This window comes from Ornithorhynchus anatinus, chromosome 1, assembly GCF_004115215.2.
Source record: "Ornithorhynchus anatinus isolate Pmale09 chromosome 1, mOrnAna1.pri.v4, whole genome shotgun sequence".
Lineage (NCBI taxonomy): Eukaryota > Metazoa > Chordata > Mammalia > Monotremata > Ornithorhynchidae > Ornithorhynchus > Ornithorhynchus anatinus.
In genome coordinates, this window is record NC_041728.1 from 133,206,153 (window position 1) to 133,226,017 (window position 19,865).

The 19,865-nt window shown below is 47.9% G+C and overlaps 1 protein-coding gene across 5 annotated transcripts in view; it reads left to right on the top strand.

Annotated features, from left to right (window-relative positions):
• VPS8 (VPS8 subunit of CORVET complex) overlaps window positions 1–19,865 on the top strand; it is a 291,073-nt gene that overhangs the window by 120,990 nt on the left and 150,218 nt on the right. For all 5 annotated transcript variants that reach the window (XM_029065907.1, XM_029065914.1, XM_039912997.1 and 2 more), the window contains 2 exons: window positions 6,884–6,956; window positions 17,377–17,496. In XM_029065907.1, coding sequence (XP_028921740.1) covers window positions 6,884–6,956; window positions 17,377–17,496 — 193 coding nt within the window. The remainder of the gene's footprint in view (window positions 1–6,883; window positions 6,957–17,376; window positions 17,497–19,865) is intronic.

The following is a 19,865-nucleotide window of genomic DNA, read 5'->3' on the forward strand; positions in this document are numbered from 1 at the left end:
CTGAAGCCCAGACGTCTCCCCGAAGGTAGGATTAGAGAGCACGGTAATATTGAACATTCTTAATTTAGTTACAATAAAAAAAAATTCTGTTTCAAACCTCTTTCACTCATTCATTCATTCATTCAATAGTATTTATTGAGCACTTAGTATGTGCAGAGCACTGGACTAAGCGCTTGGAATGGACAGATCGGCAACAGATAGAGACAGTCCCTGCCCTTTGACGGGCTTACGGTCTAATCGGGGGAGACAGACAGACAGACGAAAGCAATAGCAATAAGTAGAATCAAGGGGATGTACATCTCATTAAAACAATAGCAATAAATAGAATCAAGGCGATGTACATCTCATTAACAAAATAATAGGGTAATAAAAAATAATATACAGTTGAGCGGACGAATACAGTGCTGAGGGGAGGGGAAGGGAGAGGGGGAGGAGCGGAGGGAAAGAGGGGGGACAAGGAGAGCTTAGCTGAGGGGAGGTGAAGGGGGGTAGAGGGGCAGCAGAAGTTCCCCTCTCCTTCCCGCGACCCCCACAGCCATCCCGGACCCTCTGTACTTTCTTGCATGAACCCCCAGAATTAAGTCTCCATTTGGGTCTTCTTGGCCCAGGCACTGACTGGGAAGACCAATAATAGCATGGGTGCTGGCAAAAGTGGGACTGGCTTCATGCCAGGAACCAAAGGTTTGAATCTTCCCATTCGAGTCTCCACGGCCATGGTGCCGGGAAGAACAATGAGTGCTGGTAAAATGGCGGGCTGGCTTCATGTCACAAACCCATTCATCACCACTGAGGCCTTTCCTCTATTCTCTCGGGCCATCCCAAGTTGCAGTCTTACCCTCTCCGAGTCCTTCAGATACGAGTGTGTCTCAGTGGCTTCTCTCCCCGTAAGGGGCAGGATCCTTGCTCCTCTGAAGTCTTAACTTTGGATTCCAAGTCATCAGAGTGTCTTAACCCCTACCTTGGATGACCTCTGACCTCCCCCGTGTCCATTCAGAATCACAGACCCAAGCCTTCCCTGTGTCCTGCCCTCCTAGGCTCGTGGCTCGCAACTACTCACCTCTAAGTTGGCCGAGGGTCTTCCCCCTCGTGACTGTGAGGGCGAGTGGGATTGGTCATTACACAGCATGGCTTAGCGGAAAGAGCACGGGCTTGGGAGTCAGAGGTTGTGGGTTCTAATGCCGGCTTCGCCATTTGTCGGCTGTGTGACTTTGGGCGAGTGACTTGACTTCTCTGTGCCTCAATTACCTCGTCTGTAAAATGGGGATTAAGACTGTGAGCCCCATGTGGGGCAACCTGATTACCCTGTATCTACCCCAGTGCTTAGAACAGTGCTCGGCACATAGTAGGCGCTTAACAAATATCATCATCATCAACTCTCAGCTCAACCCCCTGCGATCTGGCTTTCTCCAAGCTCACCAATGCCGACCTCCTCGCCACATCTAATGGACGATCCTTAATCCTCTTAATCTTAATCCTCTTCATCATCCCAGCCGACTTTAACGTTATGCCTCCCCCTGCTCCTGGAAACATCATCTGACATTGGCTTCACCACACCTTCCTCTCCTGGTTCTCCTCCTACTTCTCCGTCTCTTTAACCAATCCCTCCCACCTGCTAAATTTGCAAGGCCCTCAGAGCTCAGTTCTAGTGTCTGTCTACACCCATTCCTTCCAAAGCTTCAACTAATAATAATACTAAGTGTAGTATTTGTTAAGCGCTTACTATGAGCCAGACACTGTACTAAGCCCTGGGGTGGATTCAAGCAAATAGGCTTCGTCACAGTCCCTGCCCCACATGGGGCTCAGGTTTCAATCCCCATTTTGCAGATGAGGTAACATGAGGCACAGAGAAGTGAGGTGATGTGCCCAAGGTTACTCAGCGGACAAACAGCAGAGGCTGGATTAGAACCCAGGTCCTTCTGACTCCCCGGCCAGTGCTCTATCCACTACAATGGATGATTTCCAAATCTACACCCCCCAGCCCCAATCACTCCCTGTCTCTGTCATCTCACATTTTCTCCTGCCTTAAGGACGGCTCTACCTGGATGTCCCACCATCACTCAAGCAGCATGGCCTACTGGATAGAGCATGGACTGGGAGTCAGAAGGACCTGGGTTCTAATCCTGGCGTCACCACTTATCTACTGTGACCTTGGGCAAGTCGCTTCACTTCTCTGCACCTCAGTAACCTCATCTGTAAAATGGGGATTAAGACTGTGAGCCCGTTGAGGGACAGGGACTGTGTCCTACCTGATTAGCTTGTATCTTCCCCAGCCCTTAGAACAGTTTTTGACACATAGAAAGCACTTAACAAATACCATTATTATTATTATTAATTTAATATGTTCAAAACTGACCTCATCTCCCCACTCCAACTCTGACCTCCCCACCGTCTTTTCCATCACAGTTGACCGTATCTCCATCCTCCCAGTCTCACAAGCCCACAACCCTGGCATTACCCTCGAGTCATCTCTTTCCTTCACCCTGCATATTTGTCAGCCACTAAATCTTGTTGAATTTATCTCCACGTCTCGAGAATTCCCCTTCCTGTCCATCCCAATTGTTGCCATCCTGGTTCAAGCAGTTGTCATATGCTGTCAACTCCTGTACGAGCCTACTCACTGATCTCCCTGCCTCCTTTTCTTCCCTCCAGTCTGCACTTCACAATGCTGCCCAGATTATTTTTCTAAAAATTTGTACAGTGCATGTCTCCCCGGCTTCAAGTACCTCCAAAAGCTGCCCATCCAACTCGACGTGAAGCGGAAAACTCCTCCCCACTGGCTCTGAGGCACTCAGTCACCTCTCTCCCCTCTTACCTATCCTCTTTCCCACTATATCCATCACTCATGCTCACATCCTCCATCCTGCCAGGAACTTCTCCCTTCGCATGAATCCATCAGTCGGTGATATTGACTGAGCATTTACTGTGTTGGCAGAGCACTGTATTCAGCTCTTGGGAAAGTACAGTACGATTGAGTTGATAGACACCATTCCTGCCCACAGAAAGCTTGCAGTCTATAAGGCGAGACAGACTTTAAAATAAATTACAGATGGGGGAAATAATAGAGTATAAGGATATGTACAAAAGTGCTGTGGGGTTGGGGTGAGTGTCAAAGTGACTAGATGCCGAGTGACTAGGTAATGCAGAGGGGAGGGTGGGTAGAGGAAATGAGGACTTAATCAGGGAAGGCCTCTTGGAGGAAACGTGATTTTAGGGACGGTTTGAAGTTGGGGAGAGTGGTGGACTTTTGGATCTGCAGTGGGAGGGAGTTTCAGACCAAAGGGAGGAGGATGTGGGCAAGTTCAGCGGTGGGATAGGTGAACATGAGATACAGAATATGTTGACTTTAGAGGAGCAAAGTGTACAGACTGGGTGTTAGTAGAAGATCAGCGAATTAAGACAGGCAGGAGAGAGCTGACTGAATGCCTCTCAGCTGTGTGACCTTGGGCAAGTCACTTCACTACTCTGTGCCTCAGTGACCTCATCTGTAAAATGGGGATTAACTGTGAGCCTCACGTGGAACAACCTGATTACCCTGTATCTACCCCAGCGCTTAGAACAGTGCTCTGCACATAGTAAGCGTTTAACAAATACCAACATTATTATTAAAGCCGATGGTAAGGAGTTTCTGTTTGGTGTGGAGGTGAATGGGTAACTATTGGAGATCTTTGAGGAGTGGGGAGATGGGGCCTGGGTGGTGTTTCAGAAGAATGACCTGGGAAGCAGAGTGAAATATGGAGGGGGGTAGGGAGAAACAGCGGAGAGGGAGGTAAACAAGAAGGCTGATGCAGTAGTTATAGCGGGATGTGATAAGTAATTGGATCAGCGGAGTAGTTGTTTGGATGGAGACGAAAGGGTGGATTCTAAAAGTGCTGTGAAGGTTGAACTGATTGAATTTCTTGAAAGATTGAATTTGAGGGTCAAATGAGAGAGATGAATTGAGGATAATGCCATGGGTACAGGCTTGAGAGCTTGAGAGGATGATGGTGTTTTTTATAGTGAGCGGAAGTTCATGGCGAGGATTTGGACGTGGGTGGGAAGATGAAGCATTCTGTTTTAGACATGTTAAGTCCGAGGTGTCGGCGGGATATCCAACTAGAGATGTTTTGAAGGTGAGAGGAAATGCGAGACTGTAGAGAGGGAGAGAGGTCAGGGCTGGTGAGGTAGCTTTGGGAGTTATCTGCATAGAGATGGAAGTTGAAGTTGTGGGAACAAATGAATTCTCCAAGGGAGTGGGTGTAGATGGAGAACAGAAGTTGATCCACATCTATTATCGGAGGGTGGCAGGTAAAGGAGGAACTAGTGAAAGAGAGTGAGAATGAGCGGCCAGAGAGATAGGAGGAGAACCAGGAGAGAACAGTGTCAGCGAAGCCAAGGTTGGATCCCGTTTCCAGGAGAAAGGGATGGTCCACAGTGTCGAAGGCAGCAGAAAAGTTGAGGAGCATTAGGACGGAGTAGAAGCTGTTGGATTTGGCGAGAAGGAGGTCATCGGTCTTCTCAGGACCGTTCCTGTGGAGTGAAGGGGTGGAAGCCAGATTGGGAAAGGTCGGGGAGAGAGTTGGAGGAGAGGAAGTGGAGGCAGTGAGTGTTGAAAACCTGCTGAAGCAGTTTGGAGAAAAATGGTAGGAGGGAGATGGAATTATAGCTTTTATAATTATGTTATAATGTTAAATAGACCAACATTCTCCTTCAAAACCTCGCTAAAATAACATCGCCTCCAGGAAGCCGTCCCTGACTAAGCTCTGAACCCCTACCCTATATTCCTTTCCTATTAACTCACCTATGCACTAAGCACTTACCTCCACTCTCCACCCCCATAGCACTCCTCACACTTGTTGCTTCTCTTATCTGTAAATCATTTTGATGTCCGCCTTTCCAGCTAGACTGTAAATTTCTTGAGAGCAGGATGTCTACTTTATTCTCCCTTCTAGACTGTGAACCCATGGTTGGGTAGGGATTGTCTCTATTTGTTGCCCAATTGTACTTTCCAAGCTCTTAGTACAGTGCTCTGCGCACAGTAAGCGCTCAATAAATATGACTGACTGAATGAATGAATTAGACTTTTCAAAGTCCAAGTACGGTGCCCTGCATAGACTGAGCTCTCAAGCACAGAGATTAATTGATTGGAATTGGTTAGCTTGAAAGGGGCAAAAAATGTGTGGGAAATTGTAGTGGGAGAAGAGTAGATTAATAATAATGACGGTTGCTTACGAGGTGTTAAGATCAGGTGGAGTGCTGAGTTAGACATAAAATAATAATGATGGTATTTGTTAAGCGCTTATTATGTGCAAAGCACTGTTCTAAGCTTTCGGGGGGATACAAGGTGATCAGGTTGTCCCACTTGGGGCTCACGGGCTTAATCCCCATTTTACAGATGAGGGAACTGAGGCACAGAGAAGTGAAGTGACTTGCCCAAAGTCACCCAGCTGACAAGCGGCGGAGCCGGGATTAGAACCCGTGACAACTGACTCCCAAACCCGTGCTCTTTCCACTGGGCCACAAGAAATGTGGCCTAGTGGAGAGATTTTAGGCCTTGTTGTTTAGGCCTCTTTTTGCCATTGTTTGTCCCTCAGGAAAATGGAGAGGAGATACCTGCTCTCCCTGCATTTTCTACTGTAAGCCCTGGGTAGAAGAAAAACTGTCTGATTTGACTTCTGAATTGAATTCTGTACCTTCCCTAGCGCAAAACACATAGTTAATCGCTTAATAAATACCCTAGTAATGATAATAATAATAATGATGGTATTTGTTAAGAGCTTACTATGTGTCAAATAATACACTAAATGCTGGGGTAGATCCAAGCTAATGATGTTGGACACTGTCCCCGTCCCACATGGGACTCACAGTCTTAATCCCCATTCTACAGATGAGGGAACTTAGGCCCAGAGAAGCTAAAGGACTTGCCCAAGGACACACAGCAGACAAGCGGCAGAGCCGGGATTAGAACCAGTGTGGCTCAGTGGAAAGAGCACGGGCTTTGGAGTCAGGGGTCATGAGTTCGAATCCCAGCTCTGCCACTTGTCAGCTGTGTGACTGTGGGCAAGTCACTTAACTTCTCTGGGCCTCAGTTACCTCATCTGTAAAATGGGGATGAAGACTGTGAGCCCCACGTGGGCCAACCTGATTCCCCTGTGTCTACCCCAGCGCTTAGAACGGTGCTCTGCACATAGTAAGCGCTTAACAAATACCAACATTATTATTATTATTAACCCAGGTCATTCTGACTTCCAAGCTTGTACTCTATCCATTAGGCCATGCTGCTTCTTATTACTACGAATAAAGATTATCGATGGGAGGAAAAAGTATGGGCTTAGGATGTTTAGAATAATTTAAAGTTCATCATCATCAACAATGGAATTTATCGAGCACTTACTGTGTGCAGAGCACTGTACTAAGCACCTATCAGACAGACTGGTGGAGAAGCCATCGGGGAAGTGAATGCCTCGCGGTGATCCTCCAGTGACTCATTCTACCCTTCCTTCCCCCAGAGGCCAGGTTGAGGGTGTGATGGAGTCCGGTGGAGCACCCCTTTTGGGATTCATTCATTCTATCGTATTTATTGAACACTTACTGTGTGCAGAACCCCAAACTAAGCACTTGGGAGTGTACAGTACAACAATAAACCCAAACATTCCCTTCTGACACCGAGCTTACAGTCTGGGGGCAGGTAATATAATGCCACCCGATCCCCAGTGGGAGCTAAGGCAGTTCTGGGGCTTAGGGTCTTTTCTAGCTGGAACACCCTGGTTCTCATCTTGGAGTAGCCGTGCATTAAAGGGTAAGGCACACCTCATTTGGGTATAAGTCCTTTGGCTTTCATCACACTGTCCAACCCCAAGCCTGCGGGAAGGGAATTTCATCCAAACTCTGTCCTTTTCCCCAACAGCTGCTGCCTGGCAGGTCGAGCCTATCCCCTCGGCGACATCCCAGAAGATCTCGTCCCTCTGGTTAAAAACCAGGTTGGTAGCCATTTGATTGAACTGTGCTGAGCAAAGGGTCTTGCAGAGACGTATCGAAGGAAACCTCTCGGACTCTGCGCCGTGCTTTAAGCGCGTACGTCAGAGACAAGCTTATTTCTACTAGCGTTAGTACGGAGCGGTGACTGACAGGCAGATTTTCCTCTTCTAGTCAAGGCCGATACAGAATCTTTTTTATGTGCGGTTGGTACAGCTTCCGTGCTTCCCACGTGATCGCATAGCACACAACGTAATATACACCTAAAGTCAAACAGCAGTAAAATTCTACTCGGCCTAATTGCTCGGTCCTGCCTGGTTCTCCTCATTTTAGAAATCTGGTGGGCAGACGGTATACTCTCAGGCTGATAAGTCGGCCAGAGGTCCTGACCTTGCTAAGGGAGGAACAGCTCCATCCTGTCTCAAGACCTTGTCGTTCCAAGATTCCCGATAAGACAGACACCAGGGCAGGATGAAACAAAGGAGGAAAGGATATGGGATCTGCCCGCTCTGAGTAAATGGTGGCTTGGCCCGACAATAATGGAGTCCAGGCTTAAAGGCCCTGCACGTTCCATCCCTTGGTATTCTACCACTCCTCGACAATCTAGTCACCGGAGTTATCCTTGGCTAGGTTAGGAGACGATCAAGTGGGCCTAGAGATAAAACACCTCAGAAGAGACGGTCTGAAGAGAGAGCAAGGGCAAATGCAAGGGCCAGACCACCGGAGCTCCGCCAGAGCTTGTGACTGGCTAACATTTACTCAAATGAGACGGAGTGCAATGATGTTACCCTTCCCAATTACGCTTGGAATGCTAATAATCGTATAAGAGTACTTTATCACTTCAAGCATTTCCCCTCTGTGAAAAGCAAGAGGATAAAATATTCATGTACCGAATCATGCGGTTAATCGTGGGAGAGTTACAATCCTGAGTCAGGTACTCCCGACCATAAAATGTGTTACTCTTTCAGAACATTATCATCACTGCTTTCCTCTATTATCTCGGAGATCAAAATAACAGCCAGGAGACAACTTTCTGTTTGGAATGTTTTTGGTTTTTGTTTTTAAGTATTTTTGAAAGGTCATGGATTATCGTATGGTAAGGGAGCTTCCTATTAAAATCTGAGGAAAACAGTGAAGTACCTTACTGGAATTTGGCAGATGCTCATGAAATTGCTTTAGGATGGGTCTGGACAAGGCTAATAATTCAATTCCAGGCCCCTCAAATAGCTTGTTTGGCTCCAATCTCTATTAAGTCGTAGAGTCTTATTTTGAGCAATGGCCCAAGTAACCTCATCAGGCGAAGCAAACCCAATTTGGGTTGAGTAAATTTAATTTCACTTGGTTTCTTACCAGTGATATTTCTCTTTAGTACACCTGCTCCATACTAGAGTGCCTAAAATGTGAAGCCAGTGCATTTAAGACCTTTTTGTTCAAATCATGGCATTAATTTAGTTCTGTCTGGGCATGCAATGAGTGGGAGCTCTTTGTTTCTCTACAAGAAACCCTAGTTTCTGGGAATCAGTAGAAGGGTCACCTTCCTAAATGAACAGAGCAGGAGCAATCAGTACCAGTCGAGAAACAACACGGCCGAGGGGATAGAATATGGGCTTGGGAGTTAGAGGACCTGGATTCCAATTCCACTCTGCCACTTGTCTGCTGTGTGACTTGGGGAAAGTCACTTGGGAAAGTTTGGGAGGGAAGATAAGGAGCTCTGTCTTGGACGTATTGAATTTTAGGTAGCAGGAGGACATCCAAATACTGATGTCATTCATTCAATAGTATTTATTGAGCGCTTACTATGTGCAGAGCACTGTACTAAGCGCTCGGAATGTACAGTTCGGCAACAGATAGAGACAATCCCTGCCCAGTGACGGGCTCACAGTCTAATGGGGGGAGACAGACGGACAAAAACAAGACAACATAATCACGATAAATAGAATCAAGGGGATGTACACCTCATTAACAAAATAAATAGGGTAATAAAAATATATACAAATGAGCACAGAGCTGAGGGGACGGGAAGGAGCAGGAGGAGGAGCGGAGGGAAAGGGGGCATAGCTGAGGGGAGGGGGAGGGAGCAGAGGTTGGAGGGGGAGCAGAGAGGAAGCAGAGGGAGCAGCGGGATGTCCTGAAGGCAGGAAGAGATGCGAGCCTGGAGGGAGAGAAGGAGAACAGGAGAGGAGATTTAGGTGTCATCCGCATAGAGATGATAGTTGAATCTGTGGAGCGAATGAGTTCTCCAAAGGAGTGAGTGTAGATGGAGAATAGAAGGGGACCAAGAGCTGAACTCTGAGGGACCCTTACAGTTAGGTGATGGGAGCGGGAGGAGGAGCCCACAAAGGAGACTGAGAATGAATGGCCAGGGAGATAAGAGGAGAACCAGGAGAAGACAGAGTCAGTGAAGCCAAGGTTGAATAACGTGTTGAGAAGGGGATGGTCCATAGTGTCAAAGGCAGCTGAGAGGTCAAGGAGGATTAGGATGGAGTAGGAGCTGTTGGATTTGGCCGGAAGGAGGTCACTGGTGACCTTTGAGAGGGTGGTTTCAGTGAAGAGGGCAAAAGCCAGATTAGAATGGGTCCAGGAGAGAGTTGGAGGAGAGGAATTTGAGGCAGCGAGTGTAGACAATTCGCTCCAGGAGTTTGGAGAGGAAGGGTAGTGGGGAGATGGAGTGATAACTAGAGGAGGCTGTGGGGTCAAGGGAGGGGTTTTTTTAGGATGGAGGAGACGTGGGTAGGTTTGAAGGCAGAGGGGAAGAAGCCGTTGGGGAGTGAGCGGTTGAAGATGGAAGTTAAGGGTAGGAGGGAAGGGGTGAGAGTTTTTATAAGGAGGGAGGGAATGGGGTCCAATGCGCATGTGAAGGGGGTGGCACCTGAGAGGAGGCAGGAGATCTCCTCTGAAGATACTGGGAAGGATGGGGAAGTTGAAAAGGGGGCTTAGAGGAGGGGGGATGGAGGAGGAAGAGGGGAGATTTGGAGGAGCTCAGACCTGAGGGTGCTAATTTTCCTAATGAAGTAAGTGGTCATATCACTGGGGGTGAGGGATGGGGAAGGGGGAGCAACGGGGGGCTGAGCGGGGAGTTTAATGTCCAGAACAGCTGACAAGGATGATGGGCATGGGTGTCAGTAAGGAAAGAGAAATAGTTTGGCCGGGCAGAGGAAAAGGCACAGTTAGGCAAGAAGGTACACATGTGAAGTGGACCAGGTCGGCCTGATGCTTAGATTTCCTCCAGTAGAGTTCAGCGGCTCGAGCCAAAGAACGAAGGAGTTGGACAGCGGAGGTATCCAGGGCTGTGGGTTAGGGGTGCGAGAGCGATGAAGGGATAGGGGAGTGAGTGAGTTGAGTTGAATAGAGAGGGTGGAATCGATAGCATCTTTTTGGTCATTAAGAGCAGGTGGAGTAGTTACGGAGGCTAGTTGGGGTGTGATGCACTGACAGAGATGGATGGGGTCGAGAGAGCGGAGGTCTCTGTGAGAGAATAATACAGATTTATGGGGAGGAGGAGTGTGGGAGAGGAGGCAAGTGAGAAGGTTGTGGTCAGAGAGGGATTTCAGAGTTGGTGAGGGTAGAGATTGTGCAGCGGTTAGAGACGACGAGATCGAGTGTGCGTCCATATTGGTGGGGAGGGGAAGGTGGGGTGGAGAAGGAGGTCAGCGGGGTTGAGGAGTGGTAGAAGGCGGGCGGCGGAGGGGTCACCGGGTCATCTGTGTGTATGTCGACGTCTCCAAGGACAGTCGCTGTCCCACATGGGGCTCACGGTCTTAGTCCTCATTTTACAGATGAGGTAGCTGAGGCCCAGAGAAGTGAATAGACTTATCACCCGGCAGATAAGTGGTAGAGCCGGGATTAGATCCCAGATCTTTCCGACTCCCAGGCCTGTGCTCTGTCCACCAGGCTACCGCTGCTTCTCTCTCGCCAACCTTGAGCTAAGTACCTCTGACTCAGCAAAGATAATCCGAGTGGCTGCCATTTGAAATTTGCCGCGCCTCGAGACAGAAATAGACGGGGTGTCTTTCTGAAATGAGCTGACTCGATTCCAACAGCCCAGGGGCCGAACTGGGTCAGCAGACCCCGCTTCGGACCACTCTGGCTGGAATAATTGGGTCCCCGGCCCCTTGAGGAAGATAAAAAAAAAAAAAGGAGGCTGGCTCTCGCTGGTGGACAGGATTTAGTAAATTGCACCTGTATGCTTTCTGTTTCTAACAAGTGACACTTGACAAGACTGTGGGAGCCCTGCCCTTTTCTGTTAATGTCTTGGAGATGTATATGTTAGATGGCGGGGAACACTGCTGCTGGCAAATTTAACTTTTAAGATTCTCTTGAATGCGCAGAAGCAGCATGGTGTAGTGGATAGAATGGATAGAACACAGGCCTGGGAGTCAGAAGGACCTGGGCTCGAGTCCTGGTTCCGTCACGTGTCTGCTGTGTGTCCTTGGGCAAGTCACTTCACTTCTCTGGGCCTCAGTTAGCTCCACTGTAAAATGGGGATTGAGACTGTGAGCCCCATGCGGGATGGAGACTGTCTCCAACCCGATTACCTTGTATCCACTCCAGCGCTTAGAACAGTGCGTGACACATAATAAGCCCTTAACAGATAACATCATTCTCATAGCCGTTCTTCTGCCTTGGTTCAGAGATTACTGTAGACACAGTGCTCCTAAGAAATGGCGAAAGGCTGCACTGAACTGTGTGAATCGGAAGCCAAGTCACGGCTGTGTCTGTCTAAAATTCGGTCATTTTTACGTCCGAATTAGTTGCTCTTTAGATGGGGCCTTCACTTTTGTCTTCTTCCATAGTTCTACGTCTGCATTAGTTGCTCTTTAGATGGGGCTTTCACTTTCATCTTCTTCCACGGTTCTGCCGAACGGACAGTACAGTCTTTTGCACAAAGTCCTTTACTCAGTAAATACCTTGATGATGATCACTTGGGCCCACTCTGACCTCTGTCTTCAACTACTGACTCTCTGATGGTTCCTTCCTCTCTGCTTTCAGACACGCCCACGGGTCCCCTGTGCAAAAATGAAAAATTAAAAAAAAAATTCCCCTCCTGACCCCATTGAGAAACGGCATGGCTCAATGGAATGAGCACGGGCTTGGGAGTCAAAGGTCACCGGTTCGAATCCCGGCACTGCCACTTGTCAGCTGTGTGACTGTGGGCAAGTCACTTAGCTTCTCTGTGCCTCGGTTCCCTCATCTGTAAAATGGGGATTAAGACCGTGAGCCTCACGTGGGACAACCTGATTACCCTGTATCTATCCCAGCGCTTGGAACAGTGCTCTGCACATAGTAAGTGCTTAACAAATACCAACATTATTATTGTATCTTCCAGCCGCATCCCTACCGTGTCTTACTTCACTTCCTGTCCACCAATTCCCTTCTTGACCTTCTACAATCTGGCTTCCTCCCCATCAATTAGTAGTGTTTATTGAGCGCTTTCTGTGTGCAGAGCACTGTACTGAGCACTTGGGAGACTATAAAACAGCAAAGTTCATAGACATGTTCTCTGCCCACAATCAATCATATTTACTGAGCTCTTACTGGGTGCTGAGCACTGTACTTAACGCTTGGGAGAGTAAGGTGCAACAGAACGGTACAGTAGAGAAGCGGCGTGGCTCAGTGGAAAGAGCCCGGGCTTGGGAGTCAGAGTTCATGGGTTCTAATCCCACCTCTGCCGCATGCCAGCTGTGTGACTTTGGGCAAGTCACTTAACTTCTCTGTGCCTCAGTGACCTCATCTGTAAAATGGGGATTAAAACTGTGAGTCCCACGTGGTACGACCTGATCACTTTGTATCCCCCCAGCGCTTAGAACAGTGCTTTGCACATAGTAGGAGCTTAACAAGTACCACCATTATTATTATTATTAATATTAATTAATTAGACATGTGGTTGGGAGAGTATACTGAAGCAGAGTTGTAGACACGTTCCCTGTCCATAACGAGTTTACGGTTTAGAGTGGGAACCAGACATTAATTCATTCAATAGTATTTATTGAGCGCTTACTATGTGCAGAGCCCTGTGCTGAGCGCTTGGAATGTGCAAATCGGTAACAGATAGAGACAGTCCCTGCCCTTTGACGGGCTTACGGTCAATAAGGAACTCCCATTCAATTCCACTGAAACTGTTTTCTCCAAGATCACCGATGACTTCCTGGTCATCAGATCTTTTCTTTTCCGTGGTCTTTGCCCACCCACCATCTTTCCCTCATCCTGGTAACCCAGATCAGAGAGACAGAAAAAACTCTACAGTAGACTAGTTAAACGTGGAAAAGCCCTTTGGGGAACCGAGTCAGAAATGTTGAAGATGGAGTTTCCCCTGAGGAACGATGGATGAGCCCCTCTCTGGAGAGTTCAGGATCAGGAGCCTGCAAAGAGGAATTGATTTCTCCAGGTGGCCTTCCCAGACTAAGCCCCCCTTTTCCTCTCCTCCCCTTTCCCTCCCCATTGCCCCGACCCGCTCCCTTTGCTGTACCCCCCTTCCCTGCCCCACAGCACTTGTGCATACGTGTACATATTTATAATGATAATTCTACTTATTTTTATTAATGATATTTATAGGTCTATAATTCTATTTATAATGACACTACTGATGCCTGTTTCCCATGTCTCCCCCATCCTAAAAAAACCCTCTCTCGACCCCACTTCCCCTTCCAGTTATCGCCCTATCTCCCTACTACCCTTCCTTTCCAAGATCCTAGAACGAGTCGTCTACACTCGCCGCTTAGAATTCCTTAACTCCCATTCTCTCCCGGACCCCCTCCGATCTGGTTTCCGTCCCCTCCGCTCTACCGAGACTGCTCTCTCTAAGGTCACCCGTGACCTCCTTCTTGCCAGATCCAACGGCTCCTACTCTATCCTGATCCTCCTCGACCTCTCAGCTGCCTTCGACACCGTCGACCATCCCCTCCTCCTCCTCACCTTATCTCACCTCGGCTTCACGGACCCCGTCCTCTCCCGGTTCTCCTCTCCTCTCTCTGGCCGGTCATTCTCGGTCTCCTTCGCGGGCTCCTCCTCCCCCTCCCATCCTCTGACTGTAGGGGTTCCTCGAGGGTCAGTTCTTGGCCCTCTTCTGTTCTCCATTTACACTCACTCCCTCGGTGAACTCATCCGCTCTCACGGCTTCAACTCTCATCTCTATGCAGATGACACACAGATCTACATCTCCGCCCCTGTCCTCTCCCCCTCCCTTCAGGCTCGTATCTCCTCCTTGCCTCCAAGATGTCTCTACCTGGCTGTCTGCCCGCCACCTAAAACTCAACATGAGCAAAACTGAGCTCCTCATCTTCCCTCCCAAGCCCGGTCCTCTCCCTGACTTCCCTATCACCGTGGACTGCACGACCATCCTTCCCGTCTCTCGGGCCCGCGACCTCGGTGTCATCTTTGACTTGGCTCTCGCGTTCACCCCACACATCCGATCGGTCACCGAAACCTGCCGGTCTCACCTTTATAATATCGCCAAGATCCGCCCTTTCCTCTCCACTCGAACGGCTATCTTACTGCTACGGGCTCTCGTAATATCCCAGCTAGATTACTGTGTCAGCCTGCTCTCCGATCTCCCCTCCTCCTGTCTCTCTCCGCTCCAGTCTATTCTTCACTCCGCTGCCCGGCTCATCTTCCCGCAGAAACGCTCTGGGCCTGTCACTCCCCTTCTTAAAAACCTCCAGTGGTTGCCTATCGACCTCTGCACAAAACAAAAACTTCTCACTCTAGGCTTCGAGGCTCTCCATCACCTTGCCCCTTCCTACCTCTCCTCCCTTCTCTCTTCCTACTGGCCCCCCCGCACGCTCCGCTCCTCTGCCGCCCACCTCCTCACCGTCCCTCGGTCTCGCCCCCTGGGCCACGTCCTCCCTCTTCAGCTCCCTCCTCACCTCCGCCAAACTAACTCTTCCCCTCTTCAAAACCCTTCTTAAAGCTCACCTCCTCCAAGAGGCCTTCCCACACTGAGCTTCCCTTTTCCCTCTGCTCCCTCTACCCCCCCTTCTCCTCTCCACAGCTAAACCCTCTTCTCCCCCCTTTCCCTCTGCTCCCCCCCACCCCTCCCGTCCCATCCCCTCAGCACCGTACTCGTCCGCTCAACTGTATATGTCTTCATTCCCCTATTTATTTTGTTAATGAGATGTACATCACCTTGATTCTATTTATTTGCTATTGTTTTAATGAGACGTTCTTCCCCTCGACTCTATTTCGACTCTATTTATCGCCATCGTTCTCGTCTGTCCGTCTCCTCCGATTAGACCGTAAGCCCATCAAAGGGCAGGGACTGTCTCTATCTCTTACCGATTTGTCCATTCCAAGCGCTTAGTCCAGTGCTCTGCACATAGTAAACACTCAATAAATACTATTGAATGAATGAATGAATGTTTCCTTGTTTTGATGTCTGTCTCCCCCCTTCTAGACTGTGAGCCTGTTGTGGGCAGGGATCATCTCTATTTGTTGCTGAATTGTACTTTCCCAAGCGCTTAGTACAGTGCTCTGCGCATAGTAAGTGCTCACTAAATACGATTGGATGAATGATTATAGTGCTCGTGGCTTGCTCAGTGTCCCTCGCAGTCTCTCAACTCTGCCAGCCGTGTTCCTGCTGGGCCACAGGCAGGTAGATGTGAGCCCGTTGTTGGGCAGGGACTGTCTCTATCTGTTGCCGAATTGTCCATTCCAAGCATTTAGTACAGTGCTCTGCACATCGTAAGAGCTCAATAAGTACGACTGAATGAGTGAATGAATGTTGGTGCCGAATTGAACTTTCCAAGCACCTGGTACAGTGCTCTGCACACAGTAAGCGCTCCGTAAATACGATCGAATGGATGGAAGTAGATGTGTGGCGGTGCAGCACATTGCAGAGGTAGAACTGAGCCTAGAAACCAGGTGTCCTGATTCCCAGAGCACTGCTGTATCCCCTGGACCATCTTCGTTAGGCACATTGAGGAGGGTGGGCTACCGACCGGCGTGCCCCATTATGAAAGTTTCATTTCCTCTTTTCCTGCTCGCTTCTGCGTCACCCAGCCCCACAGCACTTACGTGCGTATCCATCCTGTATATCTTTATATTAATATCTTTCCCCCGCTCTAGGCCGTAAGCTCATTGTGTTGTTGGAAGCAGCATGGCCTAGGGGCAAGAGCGCGGGTTTGTGAGACAGACGTCGTCAGTTCCCATCCTGGCTCTTGCACTTCCATCCATTCAGTGGTATTTATTGAGCGCTTACTGTGTGCAGAGCACTGTACGAAGCGCTTGGGAAAATACAGTGCAACAATAGACAGACACATTCCCTGCCCACAATGAGTATACAGTCTGGAGCCGGGGACGGGGTGGGGACAGACATCAATATAAATAAATAAATGACAGATGTCCAGCGTGGCTCAGTGGCAAGAGCCCGGGCTTAGGAGTCAGATGTCATGGGTTCTAATCCCGGCTCCGCCACTCGTCAGCTGTGGGACTGGGCAAGTCACTTCACTTCTTGGTGCCTCAGTTCCCTCATCTGTCAAATGGGGATGAAGACTGAGAGCCCCATGTGGGACAACCTAATTGCCTTGTATCGCCCCCAGCGCTTAGAACAGTGCTCGACACGTAGTAAGCACTTAACAAATACCGACATTATTATTAGATATGTACATAAATGCTGTGCGGCTGGGAGCGGGAAGAACAAAGGCAGTAAGTTCACTTGCCTGCTGTATGACCTTGGTCAGTCAATCAGTCGTTGGTATTTACTGAGTGCTTACTATGTGCAGAACACTGTACCAAGCACTTGGAAGAGTGCAATATAACAGAATTAGCAGACACATCATTTTACTTCTCTGGGCCTCAGTTACCTGATCTGTAAAATGGAGGTGAAGATGGTGAGCCCCGTGTTGAACAGGGACTGTGTCCAATCTAATGACCATATCTACCCCTGTGCTTAGAAGAGTGTTTGCCCCATAGTAAGCGCTTAACAAATACCATTATTATTAATAATAATAATGTTGGTATTTGTTAAGCGCTTACTATGGGCCAAACACTCTTCTAAGCGCTGGGGGTAGATACAGGTTAATCAGGTTGTCCCACATGAGGCTGACAGTCTTAATCCCCATTTTGCAGATGAGGTCACTGAGGCACCGAGAAGCGAAGTGGCTTGCCCAAAGTCACACAGCTGACAGGTGGCAGAGCTGGGATTAGAACCCATGACCTCTGACTCCTAAGCCTGTGCTCTTTCCACTGAGCTACGCTGCTTCTCAGTGTGGTGTTGTGTTGTACTCTCCCAACTGCTTAGTACAGTGCCCTGCATACAGTAAGCGCTCAATCGGTTTGATTGATTGATTTGATTAAAGTCAGCCCCTGTAACTGAGAGAGGTCTTTGGGCACATTTAAACCCATCAGCCTACTTTGGGAATCCTCTAAATCTGAACGAGAACTGTTGGTTGGACCGAAGGAGAGAAAAATAACCATTTCCTTAATTTGCAGGTCTTCGAATTTCTCATCCGCCTCCACTCAGCTGAGGCTTCCCCTGAGGAAGAAATCTACCCTTACGTCCGCACACTCCTGCACTTCGATACCAGGGAATTCCTCAATGTGCTCGCACTGGTAAGAAGCGTTCCAGTCTTAAGATATCGTACAGAGATGAAGTAAAGTGAAAATCTTTATCCTTATAGTTTCTAAATGGTAAATTGCAGTGTGGTGCCATTGGCAATTTGCTGGAAAATGGAGCAGCGTGGCCTAGTGGAAAGATTCCAGGTCTGTGGGTCAGAGGACCTGGGTTGTAATCCTGGCTCCGCCACTCGCTTGTTGAGTGACCTTGGGCAAGTCACTTCACTGTTCCTTGCCTCAGCTTCCTCATCTGTAAAATAGAGATACAGATACCTATTCTCTCCTATTTAGGGTTTTGGCCTCATGTGGGTCAGGGACTATATCTGGCCTGATTATCTTGCATCTACCTCAGTGTTTAGTACAGAGTTGGGCACCTAGTATGTTTATATTAGTGCCTGTTTACTTGTTTTGATGTGTATCTATAATTCTGTTTATTTATATTGATGCTATTGATGACTGCTTACTTGTTTCCCCCCTTCTAGACTGTGAGCCCATTGTGAGCAGGGATTGTCTCCGTTGCTGAATTGTATTTTTTAAGCGCTTAATACAGTGCTCTGTACCCAGTAAGCGCTCAATAAATACGATTGAATGAATGAATAACAAATGCCATTATAATCATTATCATTATTATAATTATTATTGGATATGCTTCTCACTTCGAAATCCCACCCGTTTGCCCCTTCATGCAAAGCCACAGGCCCAATATTAATACTTGGTGGTAGTTTGCTGTTTGGATTGTGCATCTACTGTGTTCAATTAGACAGTGTCCAAACCGATTGTCTTCTATGTACCCCAGCACTTAGAACAGTGCCTCGCACTTAGTAAGTGCTTAACAAATACCATAATTATTATTATCACAGTTCATCATTCTTCGTGTAAAGTTGGAAGAACTGAAGTGGGGACCACTCCAAATGCCAGCTTATAGATTTTAAAGGATGAATTCTGGATTAACAGGTTTATCTACTTAGTTACAAATTTAAAATTAAAATGGCAAAAACTATAAAAATGTGAAAATATTATTATAATGGTAAAAATGTATTATTTAAGAGCTTACTCTATGCCAAGCACTGGAGTAGATATAACCAGTTCCCCCATGGGGCTCGCAGTCTACGTAGGAGGGAGAACAAGTACTAGAATCCCCATCTTGCAGAGGAAGGAACCGATGTAAAACGAAGTTAAGGGATTTACTCAAGGTCACACAGTACGTAAGTGGCACAGCCGAGATTAGAACTCAGGTCTTCTGACTCCTGGGCCTGCGCTCTTTCCACTAAGCCCTGCAGTGAACCCTATTTTACACGGGAACTGATGGAATGTTGCAAGAATGATCTACAGTTAGAGCCTTATTGGAATTTGTTTCCCCCATAATTGACCACTTTTGTTTCAGACTGCACTCAACTTTCACGGAAACCAGTTCACTGAGGTGTCACAAAAGACTTCATTTAAAAAAATAGTTTCCACTTGCACTCCTCTCTGGTGACTACCGGAAGTTTTTCTCCCTTTGGCTCTCCATTTCTGGGATATTTTCTCCAGAGCTTTTTTTTTTCCACTGCCTTACTGCGTTAGCCATCATTCTTGCATATCTTAACTTGATTTAAAATTCTACTTTAGCTTGAGTATGTTCTAGTTTTGGGATGATTGATTTTACTGTTAAACTAGGAAAACTCTTAATGGTTTAAACTGTATTTTTAAACTGTGCTAAAATTTGACTGTTTTTTTTTTTTGAAAATGTACAGTCAAGTTCCATTTTAAGTGCTTTCATGTGAATGGTGCCTATCAGAGGCTCCTGATACTTCAACCTGAAGGAGAGGTCACATTCCTTCTCTCTTTCTCCATCACTATATCGATCCTTAGGACCTTCACTATCCACTGAGATGTTCCCGATGAGCCTTCCATGGCCCGCTTTCTATCACTCCTCAACTCCACTGACCTCCTGCTCCACCCCAGCATTCTCACTCACCAACTTGGACATGCTCGTTATCATCAACTCTAGTAACTGTACAGTCTCTACTTTCACCAACTCTGAAATCTGACCACAACCTCCTCACCTGGTTTCCCTCCCACACACCTCCTTCCTGCAGTCTTTCCTGTTGCCCCACAGAGAACTCTGATCTTTCGACCCCATCCAGTTTTCTCGAATCATCGTATCCCCTTCAGCCTCCCTATCCAAATTACCTTCCCCTTTTGCAGATGAGGGAACTGAAGCACAAAAAGATTGTGACTTGCCCAAGATTACACAGTAGCTAAGTGGCTGATCTAGGATTATAGACCCTCTGACTCCCAGGCCCGTGTTAGGACCTAGACTGTAAGCTCATTCTGGGTGACTCTGCCTTGCTGCTCCTCTGGTTCCAAGAGGAGACCCATGAAGC